Consider the following 12,499-nt stretch of genomic DNA (forward strand, 5'->3'; position numbering starts at 1 on the left):
GGGCAGTGGAGTATCCCTTTAAAGCATTACTGTCACCTTTTAAAAAAAAATATATACCGTATATACACACATTTGTCATTTCACGCAGATGTGCCAAAAGTTTTGACTGGTTGTGGTCAGGGTGCTTGGACTCGCAACGATCATTAGATCGAGCTGGGAGAAGTTTGCTGCTGAACTCTTCTCTCCCCAGTTCTTTGCAGGTGATGGATTTTATAGTAAGTCGATAGAGCCCGTATCCTGCAGAGAGACTGGGAGAGAAGTGCTCAGCTGCAAGCTTCTCTCAATCTTCTGATCGGGTCTGAGACCCCCACCGATCAAACCTTTCGACATGTCTGTGTGACCTTAACAGGTTGAGTATTCCTAGTTGTTTATTTATCTAAACCTTTGCTCATTCTGGGCTTAGGAGTCCAGTGGGCGGTCTCATCAGTAACTGACACTTACTGAATTTACTGTTAATTTTGCATAAGATTGAATGTAATGTTTTCTCTCCTTCCTTTTTCTTTAGAAACATCATTCAGAAACCAAGACTGTAGACCGTGTAGTGGAGACACAAGCCCAGGTGGATGAGCTGAAAGGAATTATGGTCCGGAATATAGGTACAGTCTATGTGCAAGACAGAAACGTATATGGCGGCCCAGACTTACTAAGATTGTCCGGTATTCAAAATCCCATAACATTAGAGTTTAAGATTCACATCCAGCTAGATTCATTTTCGGATTGCCGCTTAGTGTATTTGGCCGTTTTTTTTTTTATTATTATTATTTTTTTTTTTTTGCACAATTTTTTTTTTTGCCTTTTTTGTATCATTATGCAGTAAATTGCGCCAATCACGTCACTAATGTGAAAACAGACCAAGTTAAAGTTGGTGGGAAAAGTGCAAATACCATGCACCGGAAATTGTGGGGATACCTATAATAAATGTGTAAAACACAGATACAGAGGCCTCGCCGCTTTTTAGGTTTCTGAGCAGAATTTTCTAGGCAGGTGCAAAATTAAGCCAAAAAAAAAAATAAATAAATGTAACCACTCTTGAAATGCAACAAGAAACTGTTGTGTTTTTTTTTTTTGTTTTTTTTACATAAGGTAATCTGGGCTAATATCTTGCAGATTTATGTATTAAAAAAATAAATAAATAAATAAATAAATATGTGTGTGAATAAGCCCCCCCCCCTAATAAAAGTTTGAATCACGCCCCTTTTCATATTTTTTAAATAAAATAATGTAATAATAATAAAAAAATAATTATAATAATCACATGTGGTACCACCGCGTACTTAAATGTCCGAACTATTAAAATATAAGGTTAGCTAAACCGCACGGTCGATGGCGTACACGTAAAAAAATACAAGTCCAAAATTGTGAATTTTTGGTCACTTCATATACCATAAATATATTAATAAAAAGCGATCAAAAGGTCCCATCAAAACAGAAATGGTACCAATAAAAACTACAGACCACGGTGTCAATAATTAGCCCTCGTATAGCCCTATATGGGGAAAAATAAAAAAGTTATAGGGGTCAGAAAATGATAATTGTAAACATACTAATTTTGGTGCATGTAGTTATCATTTTTTTTAAAGTAGTAAAATAAATAAAACCTACATGAATTGGGTATCCCTGTAATCGTATGGACCTACAGAATTAAGATAGGGTGTCATTTTTACCAAAAAGGGCACTGTGTAGAAACGGAAGCCCTAAAAAGTTGCAAAATGGCATTTTTTTTTTCACCCCACAAATAATTTTTTTGGGTTTCACCGCAGATTGTTTTAAAATGTAATGTCATTACAAAGTAAAATTGGTGACACAAAAAAAGCCCTTATATGGGTCTGTAGGTGAAAAATTTAACACATTATGATTTTTAGAAGGAGAGGAGGAAAAAATGGAAGTGCAAAAACTAAACATTTTTGGGTCCTTAAGGTGAAAATGGGCTGAATCCTTAAAGAAGTACTCCGGTGGAAAACTTTTAAATTTTTTTTATTTTATTTTTTTAAATTAATTGGTGCCAGAAATGTAAACAGATTTGTAAATTACTTCTATTAAAAAAAATCTTAATCCTTCCAGTACTTTTTAGGGGCTGTATACTACAGAGGAAATGTTTTTCTTTTTTGGATTTCTCTTCGGTCACGACCACAGTGCTCTCTGCTGACCTCTGCTGTCCATTTTAGGAACTGTCCACAGCAGCATATGTTTGCTATGGGGATTTTCTCCTACTCTGGACAGTTCATAAGATGGACAGTAGAGGTCAGCAGAGAGCTCTGTGGTCGTAACAGAAGAGAAATCCAAAAAGAAAAGAATTTCCTCTGAAGTATACAGCCCCTAAAAAGTACTGGAAGGATTAAGATTCTTTTAATAGAAGTAATTTACAAATCTGTTTAACTTTCTGGCACCGGTTGATTTAAAAAAAAAAAGTTTTCCAAGGGGTTAAAGGGGTATTCCAGGCAAAACCTTTTTTTAGATATATCAACTGGCTCCGGAAAGTTAAACAGATTTGTAAATTACTTCTATTGAAAAATCTTAATCCTTCCAATAGTTATTAGCTTCTAAAGTTTTCTGTCTAACTGCTCAATGATGATGTCACGTCCCGGGAGCTGTGCATGATGGGAGAATATCCCCATAGGAACTGCACAGCTCCCGGGACATGAGTCATCAGAGAGCAGTTAGACAGAAAACAGCAACTCAACTTCAGAAGCTAATAACTATTGAAAGGATTAAGATTTTTTAATAGAAGTAATTTACAAATCTGTTTAACTTTCCGGAGCCAGTTGATATATAAAAAAAAGTTTGGGCCTGGAATACCCCTTTAAGAACAAAGCCTGAACATTTTGGTGCGCATCTTGTTAACATTTCTGGTCCTAGTAACTGTGAGCCAGTGCCGCTGCGGCCTGATGGGGGCGGTGGGGAGCAGCGCTCTGTAACTAGAGCAGAGTATTGATGACCATATTAGAAATGTGACTTCATAGTAATAGGTTTTACCTTTCTCTTCCACAGATCTTGTAGCCCAAAGAGGAGAGCGGTTAGAATTGTTAATAGATAAGACAGAGAACCTGGTGGACTCGGTGAGTATGTGCACGAATTCCAGACTCTTGCTTCTACTTTCCACCCCTCGAGGCAGACATGTGACTTCTGTCGAGGCCATCATGTGAGCGCCACCCTGTGGTTCAACTCCAGTGATCTCAAACAGTGCAACTCCAGCGGTTGCAAAACTACAACTCCAAGCATGCCCGGACAGCCGTTGGCTGTCCGGGCATGCTTGGAGTTGTAGTTTTGCAAGCCAGGTGGCTGCTATTCCGGGATAAACTCAGCTGATCTGGTCATTAAACCGCTCAGAAATTAATTCAGGAGAAGACAGATAAGGACTGGAGACTGATTTATCAGGCTGCTTCACCTATTAGATTTCATAGTTACATAGTACGGTTGAAAAAAGACATATGTCCATCAAGTTCAACCAGGGAATTGAAGGGTAATTCAATTAACCCCTTAACGACAATGGACGTATATTTACTAGGCTATGGCATAGTATTGATCAGTGTATGGAATCTAAGGATTGCATGTAATAGTCCCCAATGGGGAGTAAAAAAAAGTTTCAAATTTTTTTTTATTTTTTATTTAACCCCTTGACGACGCAGGACGTAAATGTACGTCCTGGTGCGGTGGTACTTAACGCACCAGGACGTACATTTACGTCCTAAGCATAAGCATGATTGCAGCCAGGGACCCGCCGGCAATGGCCGACTCCCGCGATCTCGCGGGTGTCCGCCATTAACCCCTCAGGTGCCGGGATCAATACAGATCCCGGCATCTGCATCAGTTCGCCATTTAAATGAACGATCGGATCGCCCGCAGCGCTGCTGCGGGGATCCGATCATTCATAACGCCGCACGGAGGTCCCCTCTCCTTCCTCCGTGCGGCTCCCGGCGTCTCCTGCTCTGGTCTGTGATCGAGCAGACCAGAGCAGGAGATGACCGATAATACTGATCTGTTCTATGTCCTATACATAGAACAGATCAGTATTAACAATCATGGTATTGCTATGAATAGTCCCCTATGGGGACTATTCAAGTGTAAAAAAAAAAATGTAAAAAAATGTAAAAGTAAAAGTAAAAAAAAAGTGAAAAATCCCCTCCCCCAATAAAAAAGTAAAACGTCCGTTTTTTCCTATTTTACCCCCAAAAAGCGTAAAATTTTTTTTTTTATAGACATATTTGGTATCGCCGCGTGCGTAAATGTCCGAACTATTAAAATAAAATGTTAATGATCCCGTACGGTTAACGGCGTGAACGAAAAAAAAGTCCAAAATTCCTACTTTTTTAATACATTTTATTTAAAAAAAAATTATAAAAAATTTATTAAAAGTTTTTAATATGCAAATGTGGTATCAAAAAAAAGTACAGATCATGGCGCAAAAAATGAGCCCCCATACCGCCGCTTATACGGAAAAATAAAAAAGTTATAGGTCATCAAAATAAAGGGATTATAAACGTACTAATTTGGTTAAAAAGTTTGTGATTTTTTTTAAGCGCAACAATAATATAAAAGTATATAATAATGGGTATCATTTTAATCGTATTGACCCTCAGAATAAAGAACACATGTCATTTTTACCATAAATTGTACGGCATGAAAACGAAACCTTCCAAAATTAGCAAAATTGCGTTTTTCGTTTTAATTTCCCCACAAAAATAGTGTTTTTTGGTTGCGCCATACATTTTATGATATAATGAGTTATGTCATTACAAAGGACAACTGGTCGCGCAAAAAACAAGCCCTCATACTAGTCTGTGGATGAAAATATAAAAGAGTTATGATTTTTAGAAGGCGAGGAGGAAAAAATGAAAACGTAAAAATTAAATTGTCTGAGTCCTTAAGGCCAAAATGGGCTGAGTCCTTAAGGGGTTAAAAGGGTACTCCGGTGGAAAACATTTATTTATTTATTTTTTTTTTTAAATCAACTGGTGCCAGAAAGTTAAACAGATTTGTAAATTACTTCTATTAAAAAATCTTTACCCTTCCAATACTTTTAAGAAGCTGTATACTAAAGAGGAAATTCTATTCTTTTGGAACCTTCCCTGCTCTGGACAGTTCCTGACACGAACAGAGGTGTCAGCAGAGAGCACTGTGGACAAGACAAAAAAAAGAAATTCAAAAAGAATGGAATTTCAAATTGAATATCCTCTGTAGCATACAGCTGCGAATAAGTACTGGAAGGGTAAAGATTTTTTAATAGAAGTCATTTACAAGTCTGTTTAACTAACTTTCTGGCACCAGTTCATTTAAAAAAAAAAAAAAGTTTTCCACCGGAGTACCCCTTTAAAATCAACTTGTGCCAGAATGTTAAACAGATTTGTAAATTACTTCTATTTAAAAACCTTTAAATAAAAATAATATATACGTAAACAAAAATAAACATATGTGGTAAAAAGCGCTCAAAATTTTCCATCCAAACAAAAGGGTACTGATAAAAACTTCAGATCACGGCCCAAAAAAATTAGCCCTCATACATATGTGGAAAAATGTCAACGTTATAGGGGTCAGAATATGACAATTTTAAACGTACTAATTTTGGTGCATGTAGTTATAAAAAAAAAAATTTGTAAGTAGTAAAATAAAATAAAACCTACATCAATTAGTTATCCTTGCAATTGTATGGACCTGTAGAAAGAAGATTGTGTCGTTTTTACCAGAAAGTGCACTGCGTCGAATTGGAAGCCCACCAAATGTTACAAAATGTTTTTTTGTTTATTTTTTCCTGTTTTGACCTGCAAATATCTTTTTTATTTTTTTTATTTTTTTTTTGGTTTTGCCTTAGATTTTGTGGTGAAATGATTGATGTCATTACAAAGTGCAATTGGTGGGCCAAAAAACAAGCCCTCATATGGCTCTGTAGGTGCAAAATTGAAAATGTTCTGATTTTTTTTTAGAAGGCGAGGTGGAAAATACTAAAGTGCAAAAATGAAAACACCTGTGGTCTTTAAAGGGGTACTCCGGCGCTAAGACATCTTATCCCCTATCCAAAGGATAGGGGACAAGATGCCTGATCGCGGGGGTCCCGCCGCTGGGGACCCCCCCGTGATCTTCCACGCCGCACCCCGTTAGAATAAGCCCCCGGAGCGTGCTCGCTCCGGGTCTGATTACTAGCAATCACGGGGACGGAGCATAGTGACGTCACGCCTCCGCCCCCTCAATGCAAGCCTATGGAGGGGGCGTGACGCCCCCTCCATAGGCTTGCATTGAGGGGGCGGAGCGTGATGTCATACGGGGTCGAAGCAGTGACGTCACTATGCTCTGTCCCCGTGATCGCTAGTAATCGGATTGGGCTGATTCTAACGGGGTGCGGCGTGGAAGATCACGGGGGGTCCCCAGCGGCAAGACCCCTGTGATCAGGCATCTTTTGGATAGGGTATAAGATGTCTTAGTGCCAAAGTACCCCTTTAAGGGGTTAAAATACAATGCCATATAAAACAAATTGCCTTTAAAGATGCCCATAGCTTATAGGAGTTTTCCAGGGAATCCCCACTATTAACCCTTTGCCTTACTGTGCATTAAAGCAACAAACCCCCACACTCTCCTCATCTGATCTTCCGGCACTGTAGCAGTTGTATCTTTGCCGCCACTCCTGTGGTGTTCTTCCTTCTTCCAGTGAGGAGGTGGGGAGAAGTGTCATGGGGTTAACTATGAGGCTTTCCTAGAAAGCAGATTCTCATTTGTCTCATTGGAATTCTGCTGCTCAGTGCACATCATAGAAGTTCTAACGCGGATCTGGATTCCGCCGAAAGGATGAATGTTTTAATTCTTTTGGCAGTCCGGGCATGCTGGGAGTTGTAGTTTTGCAACATTGATTGATGCTGTTTTAGAGACCACATGTCAGGCCGGTGCAACAATCTGTGGCCTAACGCTTGTGCGCAAAAAGTGTATATTTGTTAAAAAATTTTTCATATTTGTGTTTTAGTATAATCACCGAAAACAGTAAATAGTAAATACTAAGTAAATAAATAAATACATTTAAATAAATACATAAATAGGTAAAAAATGTAATAAATAAACCCATGGCAAATATAGGTGAAAACGGACAAAAACAGCGATATTGAACCAACAATGACGGAACGTACTGTTAAAGTCATCAACAAAAACTTTTTATTTAATGTAGATAATACAATAATATGTATATTTGTAATATACATTGGTTATAAAATATGTATATTTACAGGGCTCCGTACACTGAGGACAAGCGGGGCTCCGTACACTGAGGACAAGCGGGGCTCCGTACACTGAGGACAAGCGGGGCTCCGTACACTGAGGACAAGCGGGGCTCCGTACACTGAGGACAAGCGGGGCTCCGTACACTGAGGACAAGCGGGGCTCCGTACACTGAGGACAAGCGGGGCTCCGTGCACTGAGGACAAGCGGGGCTCCGTACACTGAGGACAAGCGGGGCTCTGTACACTGAGGACAAGCGGGGCTCTGTACACTGAGGACAAGCGGGGCTCTGTACACTGAGGACAAGCGGGGCTCTGTACACTGAGGACAAGCGGGGCTCTGTACACTGAGGACAAGCGGGGCTCTGTACACTGAGGACAAGCGGGGCTCTGTACACTGAGGACAAGCGGGGCTCTGTACACTGAGGACAAGCGGGGCTCTGTACACTGAGGACAAGCGGGGCTCTGTACACTGAGGACAAGCGGGGCTCTGTACACTGAGGACAAGCGGGGCTCCGTACACTGAGGACAAGCGGGGCTCCGTGCACTGAGGACAAGCGGGGCTCCGTGCACTGAGGACAAGCGGGGCTCCGTGCACTGAGGACAAGCGGGGCTCCGTGCACTGAGGACAAGCGGGGCTCCGTGCACTGAGGACAAGCGGGGCTCCGTGCACTGAGGACAAGCGGGGCTCCGTGCACTGAGGACAAGCGGGGCTCTGTGCACTGAGGACAAGCGGGGCTCTGCGCACTGAGGACACGCGGGGCTCTGCGCACTGAGGACAAGCGGGGCTCTGCGCACTGAGGACAAGCGGGGCTCTGTGCACTGAGGACAAGCGGGGCTCTGTGCACTGAGGACAAGCGGGGCTCTGTATACTGAGGACAAGCGGGGCTCTGCACTGAGGACAAGCGGGGCTCTGTGCACTGAGGACAAGCGGGGCTCTGTGCACTGAGGACAAGCAGGGCTCTGTGCACTGAGGACAAGCAGGGCTCTGTACACTGAGGACAAGCAGGGCTCTGTACACTGAGGACCCATAAATATACACATTTTTTAACCAATGTATATTACAAATATACATATAGCGGTATAATCTACATTGTATATAAAGTTTTGTTGACAAGAGGTACACTGTTATCAACTTCATGCAGTTGTATTTGATTTATATTTTCATACATGAGGCCTTATTCTACCACATATTCAAAGTGTGACTCAAGACTGCCATCTGGTGGCCACCTTTATTGTTGCAGTGTTGATGAAATGAATTGCCCATAATAAATGCCGCTCAAGGAAATAGAAAGTGGATCGGCGCTCTTTTATTTTTACCGCTCCTTCGGGATTAAGAATTGTTTTCGTCCTCCTCCTGTAGACAGACATTGCCATCGCAAGATGTTTCCACACTCTTTCCAGACGATCTTTAAACTTGGCATCTCTGGGGCTCTTTGGTTCTAACCTATTATTTTACATGTAATTTGGTTGGGGAAAAAAGGTATCCAAAAATACTTATTGAATTGTTACTGTCGCTCTTTAACCCTTTGTATTATCTTTTGCAGTCCGTCACCTTCAAGACTACAAGCAGAAACCTCGCCAGGGCTATGTGCATGAAGAACCTGAAGCTGACCATCATTATTGTTATTGTAACTATAGTAAGTACTAAAGATCTGGTCAGCTAGTGACTAGGTCAGTGTTTCCCAACCAGGGTGCTTCCAGCTGTTGCAAAACTACAACTACCAGCATGCCTGGACAGCCGAAGGCTGTCCAGGCATGCTGGGAGTTGTAGTTTTGCAACAGCTGGAGGCATCCTGGTTGGGAAACACTGGACTAGGTTTTTTATTTATTTATTTATTTTTACATTTTACATACTGTTTGAAAAGCACTGCCCTAGGGAGACTAAAAGTGTCTCCAGCTGTTGCAAAACCACAATTCCCAGCATGCCCAGACAGCCTTTGGTGTGCAGTTCTCTTATCTACCACATAAAGTAAATGGGGACAGTATGTTAATCCTGAGAAAGGCTGTGCTAAAAGTTGGAAACTCACTTCAAAGATGGTACTCCAGACACTTATCCTGATCGTGAGGGGTCCGACCTATGGGACCCCAAATCTCCCCGCTGCATGGAGCATTGGAACATCAGTGCATACTCTATAGGAGTGCTGGAGCGTTGTCCTCTGGTATGTCCGGCGCTCCCATAGAGAATACAAGTGCAGGCCAACCCTGTGCTCAATAAAACGGGGGAGATTCAGGGCCCCATTCTGGAGATCGAGGGAGTTCCAGAGGTGAGGCCCCCCATGATTTGACCCTTTTATATTCCCTCTCCTGATGGGGGTCAACTTTTTAAACACTGGAGTACCACCTGCGCATATGTGACGTGCAGGATTTGAAGCCATATTCAGACATTTAGTTTACATTGAAGTCTGCAGCTTGAAGATGATCTCTGGCGAAAAATATTTTATCCCCTAAGTAGCTGATCACGGGGGGGGGGCGGTGTGTGACCTCTGGGGTCCTCCGTGATTACCGGGACGGGACCCCGTCACTCAGTGAGGAGCACATGCTGCAGCCGGCGCGCGCTCCATTCCTTCCTATGGGAGCACCGAAAAGATCTGAGTAAAGCTCTCAGGCATCATCAGCTCTCCCATAGAAATGAATGGAGTGCATGCCATCTACCGGTCAGACGACATATGCTCGTTACTGAGAGTGTAGGGGGCCCCAGCAGTCGGACCCCCACCCGCGATCATCTACTTATCCTGCGGAGAGGGGATATATTTAGTTTTGCTGGAGTTCTCCTTTAAGATCCTTCACATCCAACATGTGCAGGATCCTTAATGTGTGAACAGACCCTTAAAGGGGTACTCCACTGGCCAGTGTTCAGTCTCCGTTCAGAACTAAATGTTCCGAACGCAGCCGGAACACTGGCCAGTGGAGTACCCCTTATAAAGAGGTACTCCGGTGGAAAGCTTTTTTTTTTTTTTAAATGAACTGGTGCCAGAAAGTTAAACAGATTTGTAAATTACTTCTATTAAAAAAATTTTATCCATCCAGTACTTTTTAGCAGCTGTATGCTACAGAGGAAATTATTTTCTTTTTGAATTTCTTTTTTGTCTTGTCCACAGTGCTCTCTGCTGACACCTCTGTCCGTATCAGGAACTGTCGAGAGCAGCATAGGTTTGCAATGGGGATTTTCTCCTGCTCTGGACAGTTCCTGATACGGGCATCAGGTGTCAGCAGAGAGCACTGCGGACAAGACAAAAAATAATTTACTCTGTAGTATACTGCTGCTAAAAAGTACTGGATGGGTAAAGATTTTTTTAATAGAAGTAATTTACAAATCTGTCTAACTTTCTGGCACCAGTTGATTTAAGAAAGGGAAAAAAAAAATAATACGTTTTCCACTGGAGTACCCCTTTAAGGTAATGAAATCTGGAAATAAATGCGGACACGGATTGATCTGATGCGTTTCCTCTGCAGGTCATCATCTATATCATCGTGTCGGTAGCATGCGGAGGGCTGACATGGCAAAGCTGTGTGAACAAGTAACCCCTTCTCCTCTGATGCATGAAGACCATCAACAGGAACCAGAACATAACGTACTACCTGTTCACACACACGTAGCGTCCCGCAGAAAAGAGACTTGACAGCAAAGCCTTTTCCTTCCCTCCTCCCCCCGACGCCGCGGTGTCTGAAGTTCTCTCCATCCCTCCATCCTGACCGGACAATGTATCTTTATGCCTTATACCTCCCTCACCCCAGGAGCCGTCCTCTACAGCCAGGCATCTACTGGAGATGAAGGACCGTAACGGGAGAGACGTCGTCTACGCCATTACATCATTTCTTCATTTACGTACATTTGTTTTCTTTCTTTATATAATATATGTGTATGTTGGACTGGTTCATGTTTTAACCTATGGGGGGAATCCAATTTTGTTTTTTAACTTTTTTTTTTTTGGCCCAGTTGCACCTACACGGCCATCCATAGGCTTGTCTTCCACACAATTTATAGGACATTTGGTTGCCCATGCGGCATTTTCACTATTGGGAAGTGTAGGTAGGTAGTATTTCCATGAGGTTACGTCGCTATTCTAAATATGTCTTGGGTGATCACCAATGGAGTATCTGTCATTTGTATACAGATTTCTCATTCAGGATTCCATTAAAGGGGTTATCCAGGATAGCACAAAACAAAGCTGCTTTTATCCAGAAACAACGCCACCCTTGTCATCAGGTTGTGTGTGGTATTACAACTTGGCTCCATTCACTTCAGTGGAAGTGAGCTGCAATACCACACTCAACCTCAGGACAGGTGTGGCGCTGTTTTTCTAATGCTGGATAACACCTTTTAAAGAGGTTATCCAGGATTAGAAAAAAACAGCTGCTTTCTTTCAAAAACGTCACAACAATTTAGGGTACCCCTTTGGGGGGGGGGGGGTTTCTCCTTAACAAAGAACCCTCCCAATAAAATTTAACTTTTATTATATACTTAAAAAATATATGTGAAAAATCTAATTACTTGTAATACAAAATAACACCACTAGGTGTCAATATAGCTCAGTATTACTATCCTACAATGTATTGATCACTCGTAGATGTGCACTTGATTTGTATGGCCACTCATAGAGCTGAGGTAATTGTTGATAACAGGGAGCTAACTGGTAGGATTGCAAATAAAATGTCACTCTAGACAGTGTCCTAACGTTTCGCTGGCAACACAGCTTTATCAAAGGACTGATGGCTACTGAGCTTTGGACGTTATATAGACTATTATGTGATGTCATAATTGAGTGGGCCACTAAATCCACCAATCAGGTGCCGGCTCCTCCATCACGTGTATGGATGCTTGCAGGGTTAAAATAATGCGCCGCACATGATCGTTTACTACGCGCTTATAGACGGTCCAGTCCTCATAGATATATTCAATATATACCTATGAGGACCGGAGCGCCCGTGAGCCCGAGTTCCGGCACATATGCACTGATATAGGTAGCGCTGACAATATTACAAGTTGAACGCTATGTATGCGCATAGCCACACATCAAATGTGCGGGGCTACTATTATTAACTCTTAAAAGTTCTGTGTCACGCTCAATAAGGAGATGTGCGGAGCTATTTATTTCTACGTTTGGTGACATGCGCAGCAAAAAGATATCCATGAGTACCTGTGTTTAAGTCCGGTGTCCTGCACGGAGATCAGTACATGCACAGTGACTTCTATATCTCCGGATATTCACTAAGTAAGCGATCATGCGCGGCGCATTATTTTGACACCGCAAGCATCCCTACACATGTGATGGAGGAGCCGGCACCTGATTGGTGGATTTAGT

The 12,499-nt window shown here is 42.0% G+C and overlaps 1 protein-coding gene across 2 annotated transcripts in view; it reads left to right on the top strand.

Annotated features, from left to right (window-relative positions):
- The window catches only part of VAMP7 (vesicle associated membrane protein 7), a 52,064-nt gene extending 40,342 nt beyond the window's left edge, over positions 1-11,722 (top strand). Inside the window, exons 5-8 of one of the 2 annotated variants that reach the window (XM_056539856.1) lie at positions 506-596; positions 2,989-3,056; positions 8,741-8,833; positions 10,650-11,718. In XM_056539856.1, the coding sequence (XP_056395831.1) occupies positions 506-596; positions 2,989-3,056; positions 8,741-8,833; positions 10,650-10,718 (321 nt within the window). In that variant the 3' untranslated portion in view covers positions 10,719-11,718. Of the gene's footprint in view, positions 1-505; positions 597-2,988; positions 3,057-8,740; positions 8,834-10,649 lie in introns of both variants that reach the window. The other variant, XM_056539857.1, reaches the window with a different exon arrangement.
- The last annotated feature ends 777 nt before the right edge of the window (positions 11,723-12,499 follow it).

The sequence above is a fragment of the Hyla sarda genome, chromosome 9, assembly GCF_029499605.1.
Source record: "Hyla sarda isolate aHylSar1 chromosome 9, aHylSar1.hap1, whole genome shotgun sequence".
Lineage (NCBI taxonomy): Eukaryota > Metazoa > Chordata > Amphibia > Anura > Hylidae > Hyla > Hyla sarda.